The sequence below is a fragment of the Panthera pardus genome, unplaced genomic scaffold, assembly GCF_024362965.1.
Source record: "Panthera pardus isolate Hobbes unplaced genomic scaffold, ASM2436296v1 HiC_scaffold_22, whole genome shotgun sequence".
NCBI classification, from domain to species: Eukaryota; Metazoa; Chordata; class Mammalia; order Carnivora; family Felidae; genus Panthera; species Panthera pardus.
This window is the reverse complement of record NW_026526788.1, coordinates 26,735,156-26,759,287: the sequence shown is the minus strand read 5'-3', so window position 1 is coordinate 26,759,287 and position 24,132 is coordinate 26,735,156. Positions and strand designations below refer to the sequence as shown.

General features: G+C 38.9%; 1 protein-coding gene across 3 annotated transcripts in view; it reads left to right on the top strand.

Moving 5' to 3' along the window:
* CTNNA3 (catenin alpha 3) overlaps positions 1 to 17,073 on the top strand; it is a 1,799,646-nt gene extending 1,782,573 nt beyond the window's left edge. For all 3 annotated transcript variants that reach the window (XM_053888526.1, XM_019444306.2, XM_053888525.1), the window contains one exon: positions 9,047 to 17,073. In XM_053888526.1, coding sequence (XP_053744501.1) covers positions 9,047 to 9,334 — 288 coding nt within the window. In that variant the 3' untranslated portion in view covers positions 9,335 to 17,073. The remainder of the gene's footprint in view (positions 1 to 9,046) is intronic.
* The last annotated feature ends 7,059 nt before the right edge of the window (positions 17,074 to 24,132 follow it).

The window sequence follows — 24,132 nt, the reverse complement described above, 5'->3', positions numbered from 1 at the left end:
GCAAACAACATTTAAAGGCAATCATAACTAGAATTTAACATCCATAACGGTGCATTGTTGAAACATAGCTGTTCTCTCTAACACCCCCCCCCCCCCGCCCCTTTCCAGAGATAGCCAAATTGAAACCAATGCATTTGTAGAACAAATCCAGTCTTAACAAATCTGGCCTAATTATTTACATAAGCTTAGCAAGGATAGCAATTGATCATGAGGATCTTTTAAAGTTTGCTTTGTTGGAACCTTTTATAAGGAATCTCCAGGTTGAACTTTTGGTAGCCTCTCCAGGCCAGAAGCCAAGCCAAATACTTGCCATCAGACAGGCCTGCAATACCTGTAGAATTGGGTGAATTCCTCTTCATGAGGCCCCCGAGATATCCTGAGGTTCCTGCACCTGCCAGGAAGTGACCTTCTTTACTTACCTGGTGAGGCTGCTGGGAACTCTGTAAGCAAGGCACCAGGCCAACATTTCCAAGGGGCTTTATGACTCCATGTTTTATAAAGCCAACCCTAATTCCTTAAATCTGTCTGGTCATATCTGAGTCTATGAATGTCATCCTCAAACATGACATTCCAATCAAAGCCTTGGTAAAATAACCAGTATTTCCAATGGTGATCTGTTATAAGATGAACAGATTCTTACTGAACTTATGCAAACAATTGTAATTGCCATGAAAGAAAGAATACTCATTGAGAGTTTTGAATTTCAGGGGAATTATGTAGAGAGAAAAGATAAATGCTTCAGTTTACAAATGCATACTTTATGACATTTTTGTATATCATAGATATCTTAAAAGAAAGTTTCCTTAATCTGGAAGAGGAAACATTAGGGAACCAGCAATATTTTCAACAAGAATCACAAAACTATAATCTTCTTCAGTTCATTTAATCCCATGTTCCTAATTCTTGTTCAATTTGAATGCAGCTTTTTAGTTCTGGAATTTTTTTACCCATTTTAGTATTAATCTTAAAGATGTCGAATACCTGTATTTATCCCCAAAGTCCTTTTTATAAATCTCCGTGAAGAAAAAACACATTTTGTGAGAGAATAAGAACAGTTATAAATGGCAAAATATCAGAAATAGACATCGTTAAAGATCTGATGAGAGTTCATTATGATGCAATTGACAAAGAAATTTGGTTATTTCTGTGACACATAACATCTCAAGTAATCAGAATATTAAGTGATGACCTTATATCAAAACGTTAAAATTTTAGGAATTGCATATATTCGGACATTTACAGCATTTACCTGTGCAATACAATCTTAAGGTTTACCATTGTATGACAGAGCTTTTCCAAGTAACTTAACATCCCAAATAAAAGGACCTAATTGGTCAAGAAGACTTCATTTACCATTTAAATCCTGAGAAGTTTGTTAAAACCCCAGAAGTCATAAATGCATCCTAAGTAGGAGTACAGATCATTACAAATCTTACAATTTTATATATTCAACCAAAGTGGCAATAAAAGATCCCAAAGATGAATGTATAGGATTATACTGTTGTTATCCAAACCTAGCTCCTTTAACATTCAGAAGTTTTAACTAAGTAATCAAAGACCTGATAGAGAAGAGACCTAAAACTTTGATTTTCCCAGACGGTAAACCTTTGTTTGCATTGTCTTATCAAAAGCAGATCAACAGTTCAAGAAAACTTTGTCATTTGAGCAGAGAGAAAAGCAGGATTTCAACCTTATACCAGTGTACTTTTAAAATTCCATTCATCTCAACCTTCTATAGTTTTCTTTTGCTTCTAAATTTTGTCCCAAGGCCATTTCTTTCCAAATAACCAGTCTTCATTTAGGACAAAATTACTTTCTTCTACCCTCAACAAAACTGTATTTCCATTCCTTATAACTTTCTTAAATATCTCCTATTTTCCTACATACAGAGTTGCTTTCTTTATTTTCATCGGTCTTGAGTACATTTAGCAGAATTTTAAATCTTAGGAAACCTTAGTCTCCAAGTGAGGACTTAGTAACCAACTGAGAGGTGTTCACATCAGAATTTTCTTAGATGGTAAATTCATGAACCAATTAAGTACAAAGCATGTTTTCCAATAGGTCCAAATAGCCTTAATTTCTCAGCAACAAGAAGTTAAAAACACAAACCTCTGTTCAATAATCAAAGTTTTAGCATTCCATCCCATTTGGAAAGTTTTAGGTTACCAAGGACCTTGAAAGTTATCTTAACAATTACCCATGAAAACTTTGAGACAGACAAAATTAACTATTATTAACAAATTGCAACAGAGATAACATGAGCTTATTTGACCTTTGTTGATAACTTTAAAGACAGGTCCAATAAACTTAAATTAGTTTAACCATCGAATATGTTTCACCTGCATCCACCTAAAAGTCAATCAGTTTTTCCCCATTGTCAGTTTTTCATTTGGGGCACCAGTGGAGATATCTGAAATGGGTGGTCCAAGGGGGGATACACTTTGCTCCTTGACCTGGAAGGTGAGAGGAGGAACCATTGGTGCCCGAGGCACCGAGGATGGTATAGGACCACACCCAAGTTGGTCCAGAAACCTGAGGGGGAGGGGAAGGCGGAAGCAGCAACTGCTTGGGAATGTGCCTTAAAGTCCCTGTCCTGAGGTAGACTAACCACAGTTGGCTCCAATTATAGCTATTAACCTTGGAAATGAGGGAGAATCCCTCACATCTATTAAGCAGAGGAACAGGGAGAGAGAGTCAGTGTCCCCTTTTAGTCTGGTTCTATCTCGGCTAGACCAATAAGGTCCCCTTCTCGAGGTTCCTCCTGGTGTCCGCTGGGTTTTTGGGACTTTCCCTGGTTGGGACATTTATTCTTTTGAATGTACTTTCCCCTTGCAGTAGGTTCATTGACCCCTTGCTAAGGAGGTTCTGGGACTCCCCCCTTGCTGCTGGGCATATTTATGGCCTTCTCAGCTCCCTGTTCTGATCCCCCTGAGAGCCTCTTGATATTAGCGGATGTGGACTGGCATCTGGAAAGTGCCTGCACTTGGCCGAGGGCCCAATCTGGCTGCTGGGCCTTGTGCGGGAGGGTTCTCTGGCCTGGGATGGGAGGAGAAATGGGCGGCTGCCCTGGCAGCACCCTGACTGTGGCAGCCAGTGGTGGCAACAGCGGTGGCAGCAGCAAGTCTGCGGGGGGAGGAGTTTCAAGCTCAGGGGAGTGGGGAGGAAGCCTAAATAGTCATAAAGAGGGGAACATTAGGGGAGGGGAGGTGGGTTGCTTCTTTGGCTTCCTGGGTGAGTCTCCAGATAAAGCAGCTAAAACCTTTGCCTGGCTCTTGTGGCTCTGTCCCAACCCCACTTTGCTCCCGTGAGGTGGAGTCACAAAGACAGAGGGACAGGGGCGCCCCCTCCAATGAGGAGACTAGCCAGATGCCCGCCTGGCCATGTCCTGAAGGAACCCAGGCGACGCTCAGCCCCACAGTTCCCAGCCCTGTGACCCACGATCAGAAACCATTCTGATATCGCCACAGACCTAGTGCCATCCATCATGGAATTGCAGAAGGGCCCACTCAGACTCCGTGGGGACACCAAGGGCGCCTGCCTGTGGAGCCAGAGTATCGAACTCGGCAGGCAAGCTAGACAGAGTTGCACATTCACATTCACATACACACCAGAGGTTATTATATTCCCTACCATAGAATCCCTACCTGTGAGACTTCTGAAGTCTCAGGGAGTGATCAGGTCCCCCTTCCACTCTTGCGAGTGGGCCTGACTAGATTGGGCCCCAGCATTACTGGGGTCCAGGTCCTCACCTGCCAAGTCTCCTCGAGTCTGGTGGGAACGGCGGAGTGGGGGCTGGTCTGAGGCAACCGAGGGGGAGACTGCCGAAATTCAGGATCACTCATTCCGTCACTGCCTTGCTGTTTTCCCAAACCGGTGGCAACAATGGGCCAGTGCGGCCAGATTTTCCAGTCAGGGAACCAAATTTGTTATGGAACCAGGCTGGAACGCTGGCAGAAAAACCAAGCGGCACTCAGAGCCCTTGATGGATTGGAGATTTATTTAACACCGGCGGGCTCAGAGGAGACCATTTCTCCAAAGATCTGAGCCCTGACTGTGAGCAGTAAGGGTAATAAATTTATCAGCCTCCATATTTGTGTTTGGGGGAGGGGGATTGTTTTCACGCGCACAGCAAACAAAGGAAGAAGAACCTGGAGGAGGGGTCTCTAAGCTAGAGACCAGAGTTTGTTTTAGTCCAATCAGCTATCTTTGGTGTACTTTATCCACTTCTCCAACATAACCTTCCACAAAGCAGTTATTAGGTAGTTAATTTTTTAATTTTAGACATTATATTAATGTTAGTGCAATCTTTTCAACTATTCATTATCTGAAAATAAACTCACATTGGAAGTGATATAGTACTGAAAGTCAGGGTGTATAGTGGGTAAAAGCACCAGGTACTTGAACTAGACTGCCTTTGCTCAGATTCCAACCTTACCATTTAATGGCTGTATTGCCTTGAGCAACCTACCAAATCTTCCAGTTCCTTTGTTTCTTCATCCATGCAATGGAGATAATAGGAGTACTTACCTCCTACTGTTGCTGTGAGTTAATTTCTGTCAGTTACTTAGAACCTGGCCAACATCTAGGAAGCATAATTGGAGCCAAACTCCACACATTTGCTTTCAAGTATTGTTTTGTGCAGGTGCGATATCCACCAGGGGTCTTTATGTTTAGGTAAACATTGGGACTCACAAGAATTTCATAGTTTGCACTCGGCACCAGTTTACCCAGAAGGTTATAGGAAAGGAAATACATATTTTCAGGCAACATCAGGTTTCTCTCCTCACAGGAGTCCCAGTGGCAATAGTTTGAAAGGTGGTTCTCGCAGGGGTTGGGAAACTATGCTTTCCTCAGATGACAGCCCGGGTGCGAGAGCATGAGATCCACATCAGTGGGAGTGAGGTTCACTTCCTGAGCATCCTCATGTAGAACATGTATCTGATAGAGGTCTTGTATCCAGAATGTGAAGAGTTAGAATAGTATAGTAGAAGACATTCTGGTGTTCTGACATAATGTAGACAAGAAACTTAGAAAAGTAAAAGAAGGAATAACTACCATGTCTTTTCATTTTTCTTGGCTATCAGTATTATAATAGGATTTTGACAACGGTTTGCCAACAGGCATTCCACCTTGACATAGTTTTGGAGGACTTACATCATGGGTATTTAACATTGGCTTTTGTTAAAAAAAAAAAACAAAAAAAACCTCCAGATGTTCTGTGTATAGTAGTCACATGGATGAAAAGTTGACATTTTGTGAGGAAAAAGAAAACATCTTTATTGTTGTTGAACTACTCTTTTTCCATAGCAAAGAGTTATAGGCATATCTGAGTAGGACCAAACCTTTTGTCTGAAAACAGTTTTAGAACTGGACGAATATGCACTGTAGCCTAACTGAAGTCACAGACTTACATACCGCAAAGCACAGCAGAGAAACTAAACTAGTTACACTAAGGTTCCTATAAAATGATAATATTGAGTAGGATCCTAGATGGTCATAATTTGGATTGTTTGCAAAATGCATCTTGCAGTTAGGGTAAGAACTAATTTACCAAACCCAATCTCTTTATATTTATTTAGATCTTCAGAAAAAATGAGGCAGAACTTACTAATTTATGTTTGGACATATTGAGAAACTCATTGTAACATTAGTAGACCATGAAGTTCAGTTATTTAAAACCACACCAGTGTTGTAAGAATAAGCACAAATCAGCAGCCCAGGAAAGGTGGCTATCTTTCTATTTACTGTGGTAAGAGAGCAGACTTCCAATTTATCAGAGCTCTTTCATTTCAGTCAGAATCCTCTTTGGAGAGTTATTTAAAACCTTGTCCTCTGTTATGAAAAGGGGGGGGGATAGAAGACTGCTTTTATATATATATATATGCAAATGTTTACATATTTGAATGCAAATGTTTACATATAACCTTAGGAGGTTTAAGGCCTTAAAAGCCATTTTTGTTCTCAGTTGATTCCTTGATCGAGAACACTTCATCAAGATCAGAGAGGAATGTTACCAGATGTTAGGGAAACCAGCTCCTTTGGTAAACAAGTTGCATAGGCCTAGAAGAATGTTCAGTTAATCGAAGTGATTTGTCATGGAGAGAATTTTGGAACTTGAGTTTTATAGTCTGATTGGTCTACTCTACCAGGCTTTTAGAGTATATTAACATCCTTGTTTTGCACAGGTGCATTTGTGAAATTCAGAAAACTTTGTTCCATAAGTTGAACACAGAGACCCCAAAGTGAGGCATTGCCTGACTCAAATTTGCCTGTGTTTTCACAAAGAAGGTTCTATTGAGTACTTCCCTGGAAGGATTTTTCATCAAAGTGGATCTGGATGAAAAGACATAAAAAGGTTTTGCAGACAGGAAATTGTGCAGTTACTCTCTATGAGTAGGCCTGAGCCACTGCTTGGCCTCAAACAAAATTTCCTACCATTTGTTAGGCTTGTCTGTGCCTCTTGCTTGTGTAGCCAGTGATTTGGCTAATAGCAGAATGATGCATAGCACACATAGCTTTCTGAGACTTCAAAATCCTTATAAAATGCCTTACAAGCTTTCATCATGAAATAACAGTATTCTTGTAGCAATTGTACTAATCTGTCTGCAAAACTAGTCTTCATGCTCTCCTAGGGGGATAATTTGTCCTACAGTTTTTCTGAGTCACCCAGAGGAGAAGTTTTACAACAGCCATTTAGGATTTGAAAATAAAAGGCTTTGTCAGAGGCCAGCATTGGAGATCACAATGGCACAGACAGCACTTTGCTCATTCAATGAGGAAAGAAGACAAGCCCATTTCTCCATTTTAAGGCACGGATTGAACTTAAACATCCTCTCTAGGCTACTGGTTAATATATATCACTTGTGTGGAAAATCAAAAGGAAATGAAATAAATACAATCTATACATGACAAGATTACAAAGTCAAAAGGAGAAGAGGGTAGAAAAGCCAAAGCCACTGGTGAAATCCTAAATGATAGCAGGTCTCTAGAGCCTTCTGCCATGGAAGACTTTAGGGTAGTGCAGAGCCCTTGGAGTAAAGCAAATATTAATGTTTGAGAGAGAATACTACCGACTATCCTCAATACTAGTCATGTTAATTCATCATTTAGAAAAAAACTTTCTTCTTCCTATGGTGAGATTGGAAATTATTTTCAGGATCTAACTGGCTCCCCAAAGTTTTGAATAAAAATTGCTAATTATTGAAGGACATATTTTAGCCTACAATCCATTCATAGAGGAACACTAGTAATGAAGGGTGGTATTCTATTCAAAATCTAGTGGCTTTTATTTTTTTAAGTTGTGTGCAGATTCTTCTGAAATAGATGTGAGTGCTTCATGAGATCCTGTTTAATGTTTGCAAAGCATTTGTCATTCCTGCCACATGTACAGATTTTACATTTCTGGCTTCAATAAGTGAAATGACTTAAAGATGTGTAGTTGCCAAGTACTACTGCCTTTCAAATTACATATTTGGTGTTACCTTTTCAAGGATCTCAGGCTTGGCATACAATGGAGCTAATTAAATTTTCTTCCTAGGAAACAGCCAGCTAGACCACTGCCCCAGGCACATAACCTCAGCTTACTACTTTCCTTCACTCATTTATTCTGTGTGTGAGATGAGACTCCTCAAGCTGCAAAGGTAGAATACTCAAGCCATGCAACTGCTGATGGATTTTAGCAACCACAGAGCTGGTGTTTGAGTCTCAGCCCTGACAGCACACATCACAGAGAGGTGACAGTGGAGGCACATCTTCTTGGATGAGTTGGCTGTGGATGACAATCTGCCAAACTGAAATAATGGAAGAGGCATTAGTTGTATAAAAATGAACCAACTTGGCTTAGCTCTAAGGTGTTTTGCAGGATTCTAGGGCTATCACTCCATTTACCCCTGAGATTATGTTTGTGAACATAAAATTAAAAAACATAACAATTAAAACCAAAACCGTGTGGGGAAAAATTTGTTTTAGTAATTTCATTAATGCATCTTTTCAATTAAACAATTTTCTCAATCTTCATAAGAAACAAAGGAAATGGGGCACCTGGGTGGCTCAGTCAGTAAAATGCCTGACTCTGGATTTTGACTCAGGTCATGATCACACAATTTGTGAGTTCAAGCCCCGTGTTGGGCTCTGTGCTGGTGGTGAGGAGCATGCTTGGGATTCTCTCTCTCCATCCCTCTCTGGTCCTCCCCTGCTCCCTCTCTCTCTCTCTAAGTAAACAAATAAATAGAAAGAAACAAGGAAATGTATTCAACAGCAATCAGCTATCTGGAAATCACTATATTAGGTTCTTGGCACATATTATTTAACTTTAATAAGCATTTTTTCTTCTATTAAATATCTGAGAAAACTAGGATGGAAATGGTTAAATGATTTGCCCAAGTTCTAAAGCAGACCTGGAATTTAAACCCAACTTTATTTGACTGAAAAGCCTTGGCTTTATCTACTTTAACACACTGCATGATAGGTTTACAGGTTCTGTGTTTAAAAAAGAGACATTTTTAGGTAGAATTATTTGGGAAATATTCATGAAAGTGAATGGTATACATGCACATGTACACCTGTATGTGTGTATGATATTTATCTTAAACTGTAAATTCCCTAAAAGAAGAATTTTCAGTTGTTGTTCTCAGAAAGTTACTTATCCGTAATATAGCTTTTATTGTGGATAGTCATCTTCTATAGAAAGGGCTCAGAATTACCCCTGGAAATAAGGAGATCCATTACAAAGAAAGCAGCGGCCATTTGGATCTTACAATATTATATAGAAGTTATAGAATCCATCTCATTGGCACCAAGAGATGGAAATTAATCTCTTTAAAATATCATTTTAGGAGATAGAATATGAATATATTTATGCATCAGATAAATACATAAATGATAAATAAGTATATAGATTAATGTAGATAATTTACATAGATACACAAAATAGGGATTAATTTATTTCTGGGGTAAAAACAAAATGGAGTATTCCTGTCCATAACATTAAATCTCTTTAAATTCCTGATTGCACTCTTGAATAATAGCTCTTTTCTTCCCCCTGCAGTTGGACAGCGTCACCTCCCTGATCCAAGCGGCCAAAAATTTAATGAATGCTGTAGTGCAAACAGTGAAAATGTCTTACATTGCCTCAACCAAGATCATCCGAATTCAGAGTCCTACTGGGCCTCGGCACCCAGTTGTGATGTGGAGAATGAAGGCTCCTGCAAAAAAGCCCTTGATTAAAAGAGAGAAGCCAGAGGAAACTTGTGCAGCTGTCAGACGAGGCTCAGCAAAGAAAAAAATCCACCCAGTGCAAGTCATGAGTGAATTTAGAGGAAGACATGTCTACTGAAACCACTCTTCTTCTCTGGTGTCCATATTACAAAGTCCTGGCTAAACACACTGCTTTACTTTTACACTTGATTAGTTCTGTAAGTTCACTAACTTTTAGAATTTAATGCACAGATAGTGTAAAACATTGGAAGCAACATATATTTGGGATCATGTCATTGTCATCTCTGTATGGCCAGCACCTTATAAGTAATCAATATATGCTTGTTAAATGAATGAACCCTTTAGGTGTCATTTAACCTTTCCTACTGTAGACAGTATCTTACACTTATTACCGAGTGAACATAGGAGACTCTAGGGAGTCCTGTTCATCTGTAACAACTTAAGTACACTCACCTTATCATTTTGAATTAGAGCTTTGACAGGAGCTCTTGACTTGGTTTTCAATGAAAGCAAAAGACTTCATAAAATGCTTTCCCATTTGATCTCCGTATTTTCTTTATCTGACCCAATCTGACAGACATCTGTGTGATTCACCTGTATCTAATGTCAATTGATTAGGGTAACCTCAGAAACTAATCAAGCTCAGCAGTCAAGTTCAGCCTTGATTATTAATGAAGTATTTTTTTTTAACATTATAAAGATTACAGTGAATTTTGATGCCACAAGTGTACCTTTTAAGCTTCCATGGTGTTCAGAAGTTCTGCACATTGAGTATTAGATTTAAATGGGTCCTCCACAATAGTATATGGCAGAAAAGTTATCACTCGTTGGGGAAATGAGACACCTATCTATATTCCTGAGTGAGTCATGATAACAGAAGTAGAAGGAGTTCTGCCTGACTCTAAAAACCCATTTGTATTAGCTTGCAATTGTAATTAAAAGGAAAAGGCCACTTTGAAAAACATTTTGGCATCGAGTAAAATATAACTGCATCAAGTATATCATTGAACTATAAAGTAGAGTTAATGGCAAAGAAGCTGGAGTGATTTTGATAACATGATTTAAAATAAAAGTCGTTGAGGTCATTTTATGACTTCAATCGCTGTACTTATCCTTAGTTAAGTTCATGAAGGACTTCATAATAGTCTTAGAGTCCAGTGCATTGCCCCCTCCCTCTATCCTCCCCTCCCTCTTTGCAGAAGTTAAGTTTCACTTTTCTCACACATAGAATTCTCCTTCACAACATTATAAACATGTATTCCCTATTCTATTTTATCAAAATTATACTGTAATTTTAACTTCACTTTGTACATACTGCCATTAATGAGTTGTTTCAACAATTATCTTAATTTGATGAAGTAAAATTCAAACATGCAACATCAGTTGATGCCAGAAGGACCAGTTTGGATAAAAGAATGTGTGAAACATAAGAATGCACAAAGCCGAGAGTATCATGTGTGTGTTACCTTTGGCAAAATGGTATGGGAAAAGGATTTATTTCATAGATAATTATCAATTATATGGAAAGTGTTCACTTTTTATTGTAATGAATTATTTTATTCTTCCAAAATGCTGAGTTGCCTTGGCTCGGCATATAAACATCCTAGGAGGTGAAAGCCATAGGTCCTTCCTGCCTTGCACTCTGCACTGGCCCACAATAATTATTCCAGACAGAGTCCACTCCATAAAAGAGAAAGCAATGCAAAAAGGAATTAGGGAATCCAGATAATTCTATTTTCCAGGACCATCTAGATAAGAAGGCAAAAAAGGGAGTTCCTTTCGTTGAAATGCTACCATTGCTTTCTGTTCTAAGGTTAGATATTACAAGAGTGACATCTATGACCGTTGTTATCTTAGATAAAAGGGTGAGTTTATAATTTAGTTGAGAAAATAGATTTTTTTTAAACACCAAACAACTAGCTCAAAATCATAAGTCTCATTTAGAAAATCTAATGTCTGTTTGATCCTATGTCAGCTTTCCGCAGTTGGAGTTTAGAATGCAGTATTGATGCCAAAAGAACAGAAATAACTGGAAATTATACAATTACCAAATAACCTCTACGTCTTGAAAAAAATGACATTTTATCCCACATGAGGTGTGAACTGGCCTCTCCTTCAAAGTAGATTGATTTCCAGCTTAGCTCAAAGCGAATTGCAATTATACAAAACTTAATTTAAAAAAATAACTTGGAGAATGCCCCAGGAGTAAAGTCCACTGTAGCACTCAAAGGTGTAATAAGAAAGAGATGCATAGAGGTGAGAAAGACATCTGTCCAGCTGAGTGAATTCCCGTAGTAGGCAACATTTTGAGACTTAGTTGGACTCAAAACCACTAATAAGTGCTTATACACAAGAACGACTAGCAGCAAATGCATTAACAAAACTTTGTACTATAAAGCATAGTTAAATGAAATTTATTAGGAAATAAGAATGTACATATGTGTTTATATTTAAGCTCTTCTGCAGGGAAATGGTAGAAATTTCTTAACGAGGGTGTTGGGTTGGTGGCCCATCCATGCACCTTTTAAAATTGCATCACAGATTTTGGTGCTTCTTCCAATGATACATTTGCTTTAACCTGCTAATCAAAACTCAAACTCACCTTTTTCTTTTAGTGAAATTGATTTATGCTAATTTATGTAGGAAAAAAAATCCTTGAGAGGGAGGAGGGGGTTTATACCACCTACAAGGATAGTTCCATTTTACTTAGTTGCCAGCATCATAGTCAAACATCAGACTAGAATCATAATGATAACTTAAAAAATACCCATGAAATCATAATACACCAAATATTCTTTTAATTAGAAACACGGGAAGGTTTTTATCAAGCAGGAAGAATGACAAATATAAATGTCTCCATTTTATTTATCACAAGTGGAAATAATTAGATTAAAATATGTGTTCCTAATGGAGTTTCTGGGTACAACTCAATGAAGGAGTCAGGAGAAGAATTCAAACCCTGAATTGCTAAGGTAATTTGTTAACGATCTACTTTCTGTTTGTCTTAGAACATGAGTGAACAATGAAAATTAAAAAATATAATATGCTTAATTATGACTTCTGGCCTTCACATACCTCTTAACTTATCAATATCAGTATAACATATGTTCCCCATAAAATGCCTTCTGTGTAAGGGCTAAGGACTCCATAGCTACATAGAAAGGCTTTTTCAGTCTGGCATTCACTTACCAGCTTCAAAGGAGAACAGTTTCCAAGTCATAATACAGGAAGATAAAATCACGGACATGTAGATAAGTGCCCAATTTGAGCCTCAAACGCAATAATTAGTGCTCCTCACATTCAGTAATGAGTGGTTGAAAAGACACTACCAGAAGTATTTTTAGTGACTTTCTACACCTTGACTTTCAGTGTGGTCTTTTCACCATCCATCCCTGGGCTAGGGATCCTCCCATTAACTGCTGATGGTTCTCTCCCAGACTGATACAGTCAGGGATGTTCATCCCAGCCAATTATGCCCAGTTAACATCCATTCCTCTTGGTCCATGCCCCCAAAATATCCCACTCTCATTTCTCATCTCCTTAGGTGTCTATCCCACATATAAATTGGTCAATATATTCTATAGCGTTAAAATTATAAATTTTAATTCCCAGCAGCTTCCTTCCTTACTTCCTTATTTTTTCTTTTCTTTTTTTATCTTGTTTCTATTCCAGAAAACATTCTTACCCTTTTTGGTATCAAATGCACACTTCCTGATAGGGATAGAGGTTCCCATGGATACAGATTTCTGTATAGAGATAGAATGAATGGAATGAAGGAATGAGATCTGAGATTTTCCTGATGATATTTACCATTCTCCAGTGAATTCTTTGCAGCATTGCTATCCTGTTTCAGTATCATTGTAAGTAATTCTCTAGGTCAGCAAAATACGCACCAGAATACCAAGTTGAATGAAATCTGTACTTTGTTTTGTCAGCCTGTCTTTTGTCAAGACAGCCTGCCTATTGCATATTCGCCATTTTTTTGTTGGGATAGTCAGAAATATTTCCCTTTGACTTGATCAGAAAGTTTAGGGTCATCTAATTAAAAGGTTGTGAGTGCATATTATTTCAAAAATCCTTTTAAGTACACTGGGAAAATTTCTGCAACCTGAGAAATCTATATTTATATTTCATTTTCATTTAAATATCACATATCAGGAAAGAACACTTACAGAAAAAAAACGCTGTAGCATTTTTGTCATAATTCTCTTTCCATATTGTTATGATATCTTTAATATCAGTATTTTGCATGTTACTATAATGGCTTAATGGCAGAAACATCTACATATAAAGTTTTAATTTTGATGTCTTGGGTCTATTAGGAAAGAAAATATAGATGTTACTAAAACTGAAGATGTCTTAATCAAAGCTATAACACTATCCTAAATATCTACAAGAGAGAAAAGAAGACATTTAAAATTTTATATACACTTGTTGCCATTTTTAGCCAATTCACAGGAACAAAACAATTTTCTATTAGAACAAAAGAAACAGTAGTTTACAACAGTCATCATTTTACATGTGAACTTTTCCCCCTACCAGGATAGATAGGATCTATTCCTGAACACTTCAAAAGAAGATAATTAATACTATTTGAGAGAACCATTTCCAAATGGAACCCAACCTTGCCAGAATCCTGTTTATGGGCAATAGATAGTTTGTAGGGCTGACCTTTATGTAGATCCTAGGACAAGATATTTCATGGCTGCAGGCTGGCTTATGGCATCCAAAAGTCCCCATTGGCTTTATGGGAACAAATCACAAAGACTACCTTTCAACATGAGTTTGACAAGAAAAAGCAATATATACAGAGCAGTTCTAAAGGGATGTGGGTAAGAAAGTGACAGAGATGGCAGAGGAGGAATAAGAAAAGTAGTTGCAGAAGCAGATAACTTATAGCCAAACAGAGGAAGAGGTTTTGGTTCTACACAGATTGGGGAGCTTCCTCTTGAGGAATATTTTAAAGATAGAATAAGTGTACTTATCTTTGGTGGTTTGGGTGAAGTCATGTTGGAGGAAGGAGGATGAGCTATATAAATTTTGAGGATGATTTGATGATATTGTTTGTAAGATGAGAAATGGAAATTCTAGCTGCTGATGGGTGAAATTCTTCCCAATATCAGAGCTCATCAGGATAATCACACGTTAATGTATTTAACAAATATTTGTTGAGTAACAATGATCTCTCCCAGGCACTTCTCCAGGTTCTTAGAATACATGAGGTAAAAAAAAAAACAAAAAAAAACAAAAAAAACCACAAACAGTGGTCTTTACCCCATGTGGCCACTTAGTGCTAAATGCTATTACCTTATTTAACTCTCTCAATAGTCCTGTGGGATAAACATTGTTAGCTCCGTTCCATAGATGAGGAAACTGAAGCTTAAGTAGGCTCAAAATCTAGCTCAAAAATTCATCGACTTTACAGTTTTGTTTGTTGCACTCTAGAGGCTGAACTTTAGCCATTATACCATCCAGACTTCCTGAAAAAAGAAATGAGATTTGCTCAGTTTAAAATGAAATACATATTTTGAATGCTGGCTCCTTCCTATGTAACAGCAAAAAGATAGAAACTTAAAAAAATGATTAGCAATCCATAACTAGACCATTTAAAACTGATAAAAGAAGTAATTAGGTGCATATTCTCACCTCTAATAATCTCAATTAGAATATCAGATATATAAGTAATGGATATTTCATCTATATATCTGGAACAGGATGAAAATGCTTGACAAATTACTTTTACTATTATAGAGGAGACATCTTCAGTGGAAATGCCTGTTCCAACCCATCTTCAGCATGGGTTGTTGCTGAAAACATTTGTTGGCACCACATCTTTCCTATTTCATTGCTAATGTGTGTCTGTGTGTTTAAAGTTATGGATCCCAAGGTACTGTTGGCCAAGGATTATTGGAATAAGATATAGTTTCTTTGTATTCCCAAGAGACCCAAACTAGAGCAAATGTATGTTTCCTTCTTTATGGAGGTCACAAATGTATGGGGTATATGCCTGTCTTCAGGTGTGTATAGTCCTTGAACTCTACATCATCCTTCTTCCTATAGCTAACTAAAGGCTTGAGTCCTCTTTTTGCTCATGTTGCTGGATAGTCATCCCTATCACAGGCCTGGGGGAATTTAATGATTTTCTGATCTTTCTTAAAATGGATTGACAGATATTTCCTCAGACTGAGAATGTGTTTACTTGGGGTCTTCACTTTTGGGTACCTGGCAGTCATGATGATTTCTGTCCCCAATGTAGGAAAACGAAGCTCTTGAGAAGGAATTTCTCTTTGAAAAAAGCTCAGATTTCTAACAATCCTCTCCATAAATCTCTTCAAAAAGAGATTTAATTTTTTTTTTTTGTAAAAGCTATTAGCATTAGTCCTTGCGTTTTCCTTTCAAATGAGATATCATCTACTTCTAAAGTTTTCTTTCCTTTGCATTTTCAAGACGAATGCTTATTTTTAATTCTGTTTATTTGAACTTGGAGGTATGCAGCCCCCTTTGATAATTAAATCACGTATTACACAATCCCAAGCCAACTGCTGTCAGTCACATCATTTTGCCATCTTTGTGAATTAGGTTCAGATAAACTCTGGTATTCACCAAGAGTCTTAGACAGGTTTTCTTGGCCTAGACTTCTAACATCAAATTTAGACTGGAATGTTTATTAATAAAGCAAAGGGGCAAGTCGGAGATGGTGCATGCTCTCAGTTAAACAGGACTTCCCTTCTTCCTGACACTTTAAACATAAAATTGATTTCAAAAACACTATAGAGATAGTGTTCCATTTTTGCCAAAACTCACGCCATTATGGCTCTGTGTTTTTCTGTGTTGGTATACAATGTGTCCATGTGGATGTAAATATGAGAATTTTAGCAACTTTCTTGCAGAGTTAAGCTGTCCTTCTTACTAGTTTTGAAATTTTTCTTTGTGTGGTACAATCCTTCCAAAGAAAAGGTCATTGGACCTAAGTGATAGCAGTCCCTGAAAACAGAGGTAGGCATATGTTATTCCCCATTTAGTACCTAATAGTTGGGACTTAAAGTCTTAATTTTTTCTTGGGTAAGTTGGTGATTAAATATGAACTAAAACTTCATGAAAGAATTCCATTTTGATTATGTTTTAGTTCTATCGTGACTTGGCAAAAGAAAAAAAAAAGAATCTGTTACTTTACCTTATGTACTTTTACAAGCAACAACTTTAACAGTTTAAACTTAGTGACATTTCTGAAGGTGATATGTGCGGTATAATTCAGGATAAAGGGCAGATTTAGACAAAGATAGCCTGAAGTGAAATAAAAGTAAGCAAAAATAATAGTCATGTTTATTGCAGCAGTATCTTGAGAGCTTATGTTTAGTGGCATTTGAGCTATTTCAAACCACCTTGCTTGTACAGCTTACCCTGCTGTTCAGAAGGCAGAGTGAGGTCAAGTGAACCACTCGCTATAATAATGGCCGATTCAAGGCAGTTTTATGGTTTGGATATAGATAAACTTTGGCAAAAGCACTTGTGGCTCTTTCAGACCCATATTTATCCTAAAAGTCAATTTTACCAATCACTAAAAATGAATTATTTATCCAAGGATAGAAAAAGCTCTTCAATCGTCTCATGACATTGACATAGAATCCCAAATACTCCATGTTTGAGATTCTGCATGCCTTTTGTGCTTAATTGAACCAATGAAAGTTTTCTTTCATTTTGTCCTCCAAGAGTGAATTATTTCACAAGTGTAACCTGGGTTTGTTTTGAAGTTATGTAGTATTATTTGAAACAATGTTTTAATTTCAACTGATATCACTCTGTAGTTTATTCATAACTTGCTCAACTGATAATTAAACTATGTTAAAGCAACGAAAATTTGTTATGCATTTGGCATTCATCTTTGGTGGTATGTAGTTTAGATGGGGCAAAAAAAAAATGAATAAATAAGAGGTTAATATCTAACCATGTGCTTCTAGGTATGACCTTCATTCCTACTTGCCTTCAGTTACACATGTTACAGTTCAGGGAGAGTACCTTTGAAACTACTGCATATACAAAAGTAACATGCATCCTATCTGGTAGCATTAAGTTCTTGGTTTAAGTGGGCATTTTTTGCTCAATGTGGAAATTTGCCTTTTAACCCTAATAGGTTTATGTAGTTGAAGAACTGTTCTGTACATTAGAATTTTATGAAAATGACCAATAATTTTTTTGAGAATGTGTGAACACACACTCATGGTCGGCATAGACCACCATTGGCTCCACCAATGTTTCTGTATCTGAATATTGGTGGGTTCTGTACATCCATTCTTTTGGCTTCCTCATCTCCACACTGGTAATAATCCACTTTCAGTGCGAATCCTTATAGGGATAGTCTTTGATACTTTTCCAGGACTTACACATTGCTTTGTCTGTTCTGGGACATCATTTCCTTCCTTCATGGCCCTACTGCTTCAGAATGCTTATTGCTAAGCCTCAGTCTGTTTTTATACTTTCTCAAAATGCAGTCTCCAAGTCTTTATCACTTAGTTTCCCTCATTCAGTTGTGCCAGACGCTGGCCTCCTCTTTGTTAATGAAAATGCCAGTATGAGGTTGCCTTTCTGGGTCAGTCCCTCCTGGGCCCCAGGAGCCCATATTTGCTCTGACAGCAGCATTCTCTCCACCTTGATTTGTTTGTCATGCTCACTGTGGGGGTGGAAGTGGAACTAAAAGCACTCTTGGCAAGAAGAGTCTGTACCTGCCTGGAGGCTGAGCTGATGTCCTGACATTTCCTGGGCAACACCATTAAACATTTCATCCAGGAGCAGTAACTCAGAGATTTAACTTCCAGTCATCGCACAACTAATATCCTGTGGCTTGTAAGGGAAAAGCTACTGTTGTCCTTCATTGTCAAGGAACTCTGACTTCCTCTCCTGTCTGAATCCCTTTTGGAGCGGGCGGGGTGGGGGTGGGGCGGGTGGGAGTGGAGGAGTGATTCCTCTGAGAAAGGAGTTCTCATGGAGGCAACAGGAGTACCAAACTCGAGGGAGATGGCAAGGGGAGGGTCTGGGTAGAGTGGATCACTCTTGGATTTATATCAGATTGCCCTTTGTCCCTGCAGATTCCAACGGAGCCTGGAGATCTGTATCTACTACTCTGAGCTCCACAGAGAGGTGAATGAAACCCCTTTCCTCTGGCCATCTTTCTTGCCTGCTCCTTATTCCTTCTAGTTTTTGTTGGGGACAGATATTAGGTGTGCAGGTAAATTCTTCTGGTCACCCTTTATAACGGCAAAAAAGACAAATCCCAACGGACAAAAGTGGGTTGTCTTCCTGAATACAGACCTAAAAAATCTCACTTGGTGATGTGCCCTCTGTAGGCATTGATTCGGAGCAGGCATGAGCAAAGAACCAACAAAGGGTTGTTGTTGTTTCTGTTTCTTCGGCTTCGGAGGAAACCTGTGTGATAGTGCTGGGGATCCACAGCTGGGTTCTGGGATGTCTCCATCTGTCCATCAAATACTCATAGCATCCCCTATCCACTGAGCTAATCCATTATGTCCCCCCTAACTCTGAGGTTTATTGCTCTGGCCCTAATGCTGTACCAGAGAAATGTTTGAGTTCCTTAGGTCTATTATTCTGTAAAATCTTCGGAGCAATGAACATACCATGTTTACTTTTGTATCTCCAACCCTAGCGCAGTGATTGACATGGGAATAGCCCAACTGATATTTTTAGAAGGAATGAGAAAATTCGTCAGAGTTTATTTCAAATGAATAAATGCAGAAATCCACTCATCCGTGATTCAGGTCCTCTCTGAACTATCTCATCTGAAATTCCGGGAGTTTAATTCTCAATATCTCCTCACAGAGACCGTAATGAGTGTCAGGGACAGGATTGGAAAACTCCCGATTCTCCTGGCCACTCTTCCAAAACCATCGCCCCTGCTTTAGATAAAGGAAAGACACTGATGAGATAAAGCCAGCGGATGCTTTTCACTTGTTTGTTTATTAAGCAGTCAAAAATATTTCTTGACGAACTGTCATATGCAAAGGTGTTATCGGTGATAGAAAAAAAAAACATGAATGTTTTAGAATCAAGATTTGGGGATCTTCAAGTTAATTAAAGTAAATAGCAGAGGAGGAAAGGAAATCAAATTGCAGCTCTTGACAATCCCACACAAGGTGCAATAAAGCACATAGGTTTCAGTGTTAGAGTAGGAGGGGGCTTTGTAGAGGTTCTAATAGAAGAGTAGGGTTTATCAGGTTGGAGAAAGACAATGTTCCAGGGAGACAGACATGAGCCAAGTCCCGAAGGTAGGAATGAGTATGCCACATGCAGGGCTCAACTGACTAAAACAAAGTGAACTGAATAGCTACCAGTAGGATGGAACTCAGACAGACAAGAGTGGGTTAGATGATAGAGGTTCTCATGTCAGGCAAAGGTGCTAAGGCTAAGTGATTAATTGAAATCAGTTGCAATAGTTCTGTGTATGCTAAAAACAAATGCCTGGGTGAAATTACAGGTTTAGGAATTTTGAAACTATTTTTGAAATAAACGATAAAGCAGCAAACACAAGGTATCGTATTAGGTTCCTCATAAAGGGGATACATTTGCATTCAGCTATTTAATATATGCATTTCTTTTAACAAAGTATAGTTTATTTTACTCCATAGGCAATTCCACATTTTCCTGTCAAATGGTGGTGGTCAAGTGGGTGGCACCATGTTTATCCCATGGCTTCACATGCCCTCTGAGATCTGGTGGGATGGCTGTATCTGATTTGAGGAATGTAGGAAGAGCCCCAATACGTGACTGTCACTGGGTGGCAAGATGACACCACGGTCAGGAGCATGGGTTCTGTCGTCACCCTGCCTGGTTTGCATCCTGGCTCTGTCACTTTTAGCACCTGTCTTGCTGACCAAGTTGCTTAACCTCTCATTATCTCATAATTCTCATTTGTAAAACAGAGATGACATTTCAGAGTTCAGTTAACAAACTAAGGATGTGTTTTGTACTTAGATTTAATGAAAATGAAATAAGATAGAACCGAGTTCGCCGGGTACAGTGGGACGGGAAGAGTGTCTTGAGCAGAGTTAATAGCCTGTGCAGGGCAACTGTGGGCCAGGGAACCCAGCACACCATACTCTGAAAGTAGGCTGGTGGAGAATATGACAGTAGGCCTGGCAAGAGAGGAAGGCAGAGAAGTAGCCAGGTATCAGGTGGCCATGGTAGAGAAGACGATTCTAAGTACGATTCCTGCCCTCATAATTCCCCCAAAGGCAAGCAAGGCAAGGGGCAGTTCTTTGCCTCTGTCTCCTCAAGGCAGCTCAGCCACTGCTTGGAGTCCTTCCTCCACCCCAGGCCTCTCTGCCCTCGTGCCAGCCTGATATATTCTTCTCCTGAGAGGGAAACAAAGTCCTTAAGTTCCATATTTATGAATGAATAAAGTACATGGGCTTTCTGCTACTCATTTTGTGGAATGTGGCAGAAATATTTCAAACCAAGTGGGAGGCACAATTCTTACCTACAAGGTGTCTGTGTGAGATGGATGCTCACAGCCTCTGCTTTGGAGACTCCTTTCTCTGTTCAAGCCTCTGTCCTGTCTATACCAGCTCCTCTGCTGATTCCTGCACAAGGGCTGTCTATCTCTCACAGCTGGGCTAGGAACGTGATTTCCAGTTCCTTTGTGGAAAGAATGTACAAGGATTAATTGCAATTTTGCACACAAAATATTTAGCACAGTGCCTCATCCATAGTAACTGAGCATTGAAAAACAGCATGATTGTCAAATTTGTAATATATGTTATATTATATATGGAATGTGTGTGTACGTGTCTGTGTGTATCTGCCATACACCTACTTCATCCTCTTCAACTTTGCTAAGATCTCTTCTTGCTTGGGGTCTAGTTGTATGTCCCTCAGCCGGGCCCCCAGAGTTATTGTGATCAGTATCCCTTTGCATCTAATCAAGTACTGTGTAATCGAAACCCCTCTAAAATGGAATCCAAGTTGTGGCGATCTTTGATGAAAACCTGATGATCAAAGTGATTTTTGTTATCAGTAAGTAGCTAATATCTCACTCCTCTGTTTCCTCCACTGCTAAACTGTCTTCTTTTCACATTCACTTGAAAGAGATGCAATAACAGGTAGCATTGTTATCATCATCATCATCATCGTCATCGTCATCATCACCATTGTTGTCCCTACACCAAGCATTACCGAATAGTTCTTCCACACCAGGCATTGTGCTGCATGTTTTATTTTATTTTATTATTATTTTTTAAATTTTTTAATGTTTATTTATTTTTGAGAGAGAGAGATAGAGACAGAGACAGAGACAGAGACAGAGTGTAAGACGGGGAGGGTCAGACAGAGAGGGAGACACAGAATCCGAAGCAGGCTCCAGGCTCCGAGCTGTCAGCACAGAGGCCGATGCAGAGCTCGAACTCACAAACTGTGAGATCATGACCTGAACTGAAGTCAGACGCCCCACCGACTGAGCCACCCAGGCACCCCAGTGCTGCATGTTTTATATACCTTATCTTATTCTTCACAAAAATGCCATAAAGCAACTCAGCCCACCAGATGGTAACAAAATTGAGGCTAAGAGAGATAACAAACTTATCCCATACGATTATGACTAGTAATAATAAGATTCATAGTAATAAGATTCCAGTGCATATATTTTAACTCTCTAGTGTTAAAATAAGTCTACATAAACTAGCACATAGATTTTTCCAAAGGATATGTCTCTTAAGAGCAAAAACTCTTTGTGAATCTCAACCGGCGTGTTGGATATTAGATGACTGCAGGTGGCACTGACATTTTTGCATTATCCCATTTTCCAATGTTTATTGCTTATGTTGTCCACACTTGCTAGGATTGGTTGCAAAGTCCCAATTCCCCCACGACTTCAGAACACCTGTGGTAAAGGCAGGACATTTCAAGTGTTCACTGAATGTTAATCTAAATAAGTAAATGGATTAGATTAAGTTCCAGCTGCACTGATATAGCTGCAGGGTCTGTATATAAATGACACTTTTAAATAATTGGTGAGACTGAGAATGAAATAGCCAATTCTGGAGACATGTTTTTTTCTTCATTACATCAAGACGTAGGAGAAAACACAATTGATATATCATTTGATCTTTTAATATCAGAGCCCATAACTCTTCTCAGATGTGCTGATAGAAGTGCGGGAAACAGGAAAGCCATGGAAGCACCTCTATTTACTAGAACATGCTTAGGTTGTGAATTACAAGATTATAGCGAGAAAAGAATTCCGGTGGATCTTTCTAACCAGGAATCTGGTGACTGCTGAGATCTCAGTGAGGGCCATGTCCCCAGAGCACTCTGACTTCACATTTCATTTTCCCATTCCAAATCTTTGCTTTTCCAAGAAGAATGGGCCCATTATGGACTCAGTAGAAACACTGACTGTGAAGACCACACTAACCTCCCTTTAACCTTTTTAAATAGATGATAAAGTTTTATTCTGTTGAATGAAAATTGTAAGTAGTCGTATTCTTGGTCACAAATACCCAAGTGGTAGTCCTTCCTCACTAAATTCTTGAGAGAGTAATATGAGAGTACATGTGGCAGTGTTTGGGGAGCGGGAAAGTGTAGGCTTCCCTTATAATCAATCTGATGAGACAGTCTTGCAAGACTGTAGAAGAGAGAATCACAAACTAGACTTCCTTTTTCGCCACAGAACTCTGTTTTCAAATAATACCTTGTGCGGTCTCAATATGAATGATAGATGAAATGTAAAGCTGCTTGAGTCCAAGCCAGAAGCTCTTCACCTTGAGACTTCCACCCTCTCTGTGTTTTCACAGAGGCAAGAGGAGGCACAGAAGATCAGAAACCCCAGATGTAGGTCATGGTCTGCAACCTGGAAACTATCTGCCTTCATTTATATTTTACTTTGCCTGTGTTTTCAAACGATCTGAGTTGTAATGCCTTTAGGAAGGTCAAACAACCCTTTCTATTGTCTTGCAAGAGGATGATGCTAACATTTATCATATTTGAATCTGGACCCTTTTGTAGACCTTTTGTGACTCCTCATGTTTTTTAACTGAAATTACCTTTAAAGTGCCTGCTTTCTATTTTTTTCCTTCTGGAAGGAATTCAGAGGAAAGAAGAAGGCGAGGCTGAATGAAATGCAGATTTACTTGGAAAGAAATGGTGATGAAGCAGAAGAAAGTCTGGGGAATACACCCAGAAGGACTTGCGCACTAAGACTGTTCAGGAAACAGTGTGTCTTCAACATCTTGCTTGAGAGAAAACCAGATACAGTCAAAGGAAACAACGTGATCCAGCCAGATTCCAGGAGGGTTCTATCCCTTATCAATAGCACAACTGACTTCTAATCTTTATGTTCTTATCATTTCTTTACCAATCCTTGTCTCCTGAGAGGCTCCGGACATTAAATGTTGGAACGACATGGAAATCTTTGCACTGACTTTCCTCACTGCTTTTAACCCGAGGCTTTGTGGAGAGTAGGTGGCTGGGTAGTGTTTCTTGAGTACTTGCCTTATGGTAGATGGCATAACAGAGTCTCTCCAGATTCTTTGATCTTCATACTAACATTGTTCACTCTGACTTACTGAGGTTCCTGGACTACACCTTGCTGAAGACCACAGATGCCAAGACAAGAATGTGGATTCTCTTCTCTCGACTCCGCAAGTCATGATTTCTTGCCGCTCAAGTGTGGGTATCTTCCTAGCTCCTAGCACACACTTGCCCAAACCTAATTTCAAGCCTTCCCTTGCCATCTGTCAATAACACTCATTTTTCCAATTTTTTTTTTCATATCAGTAATTTATTTCTTTCTGCTTTTATGGGGATTTTCACTCTTTTTGGCTAATCAGCATCTACACCTCTTTCGGTATTGGGTTTCCGTGCTTTTGGGGTCTGATGGGACATGGGGGAGACTGTCTGACTCTAAAGAGA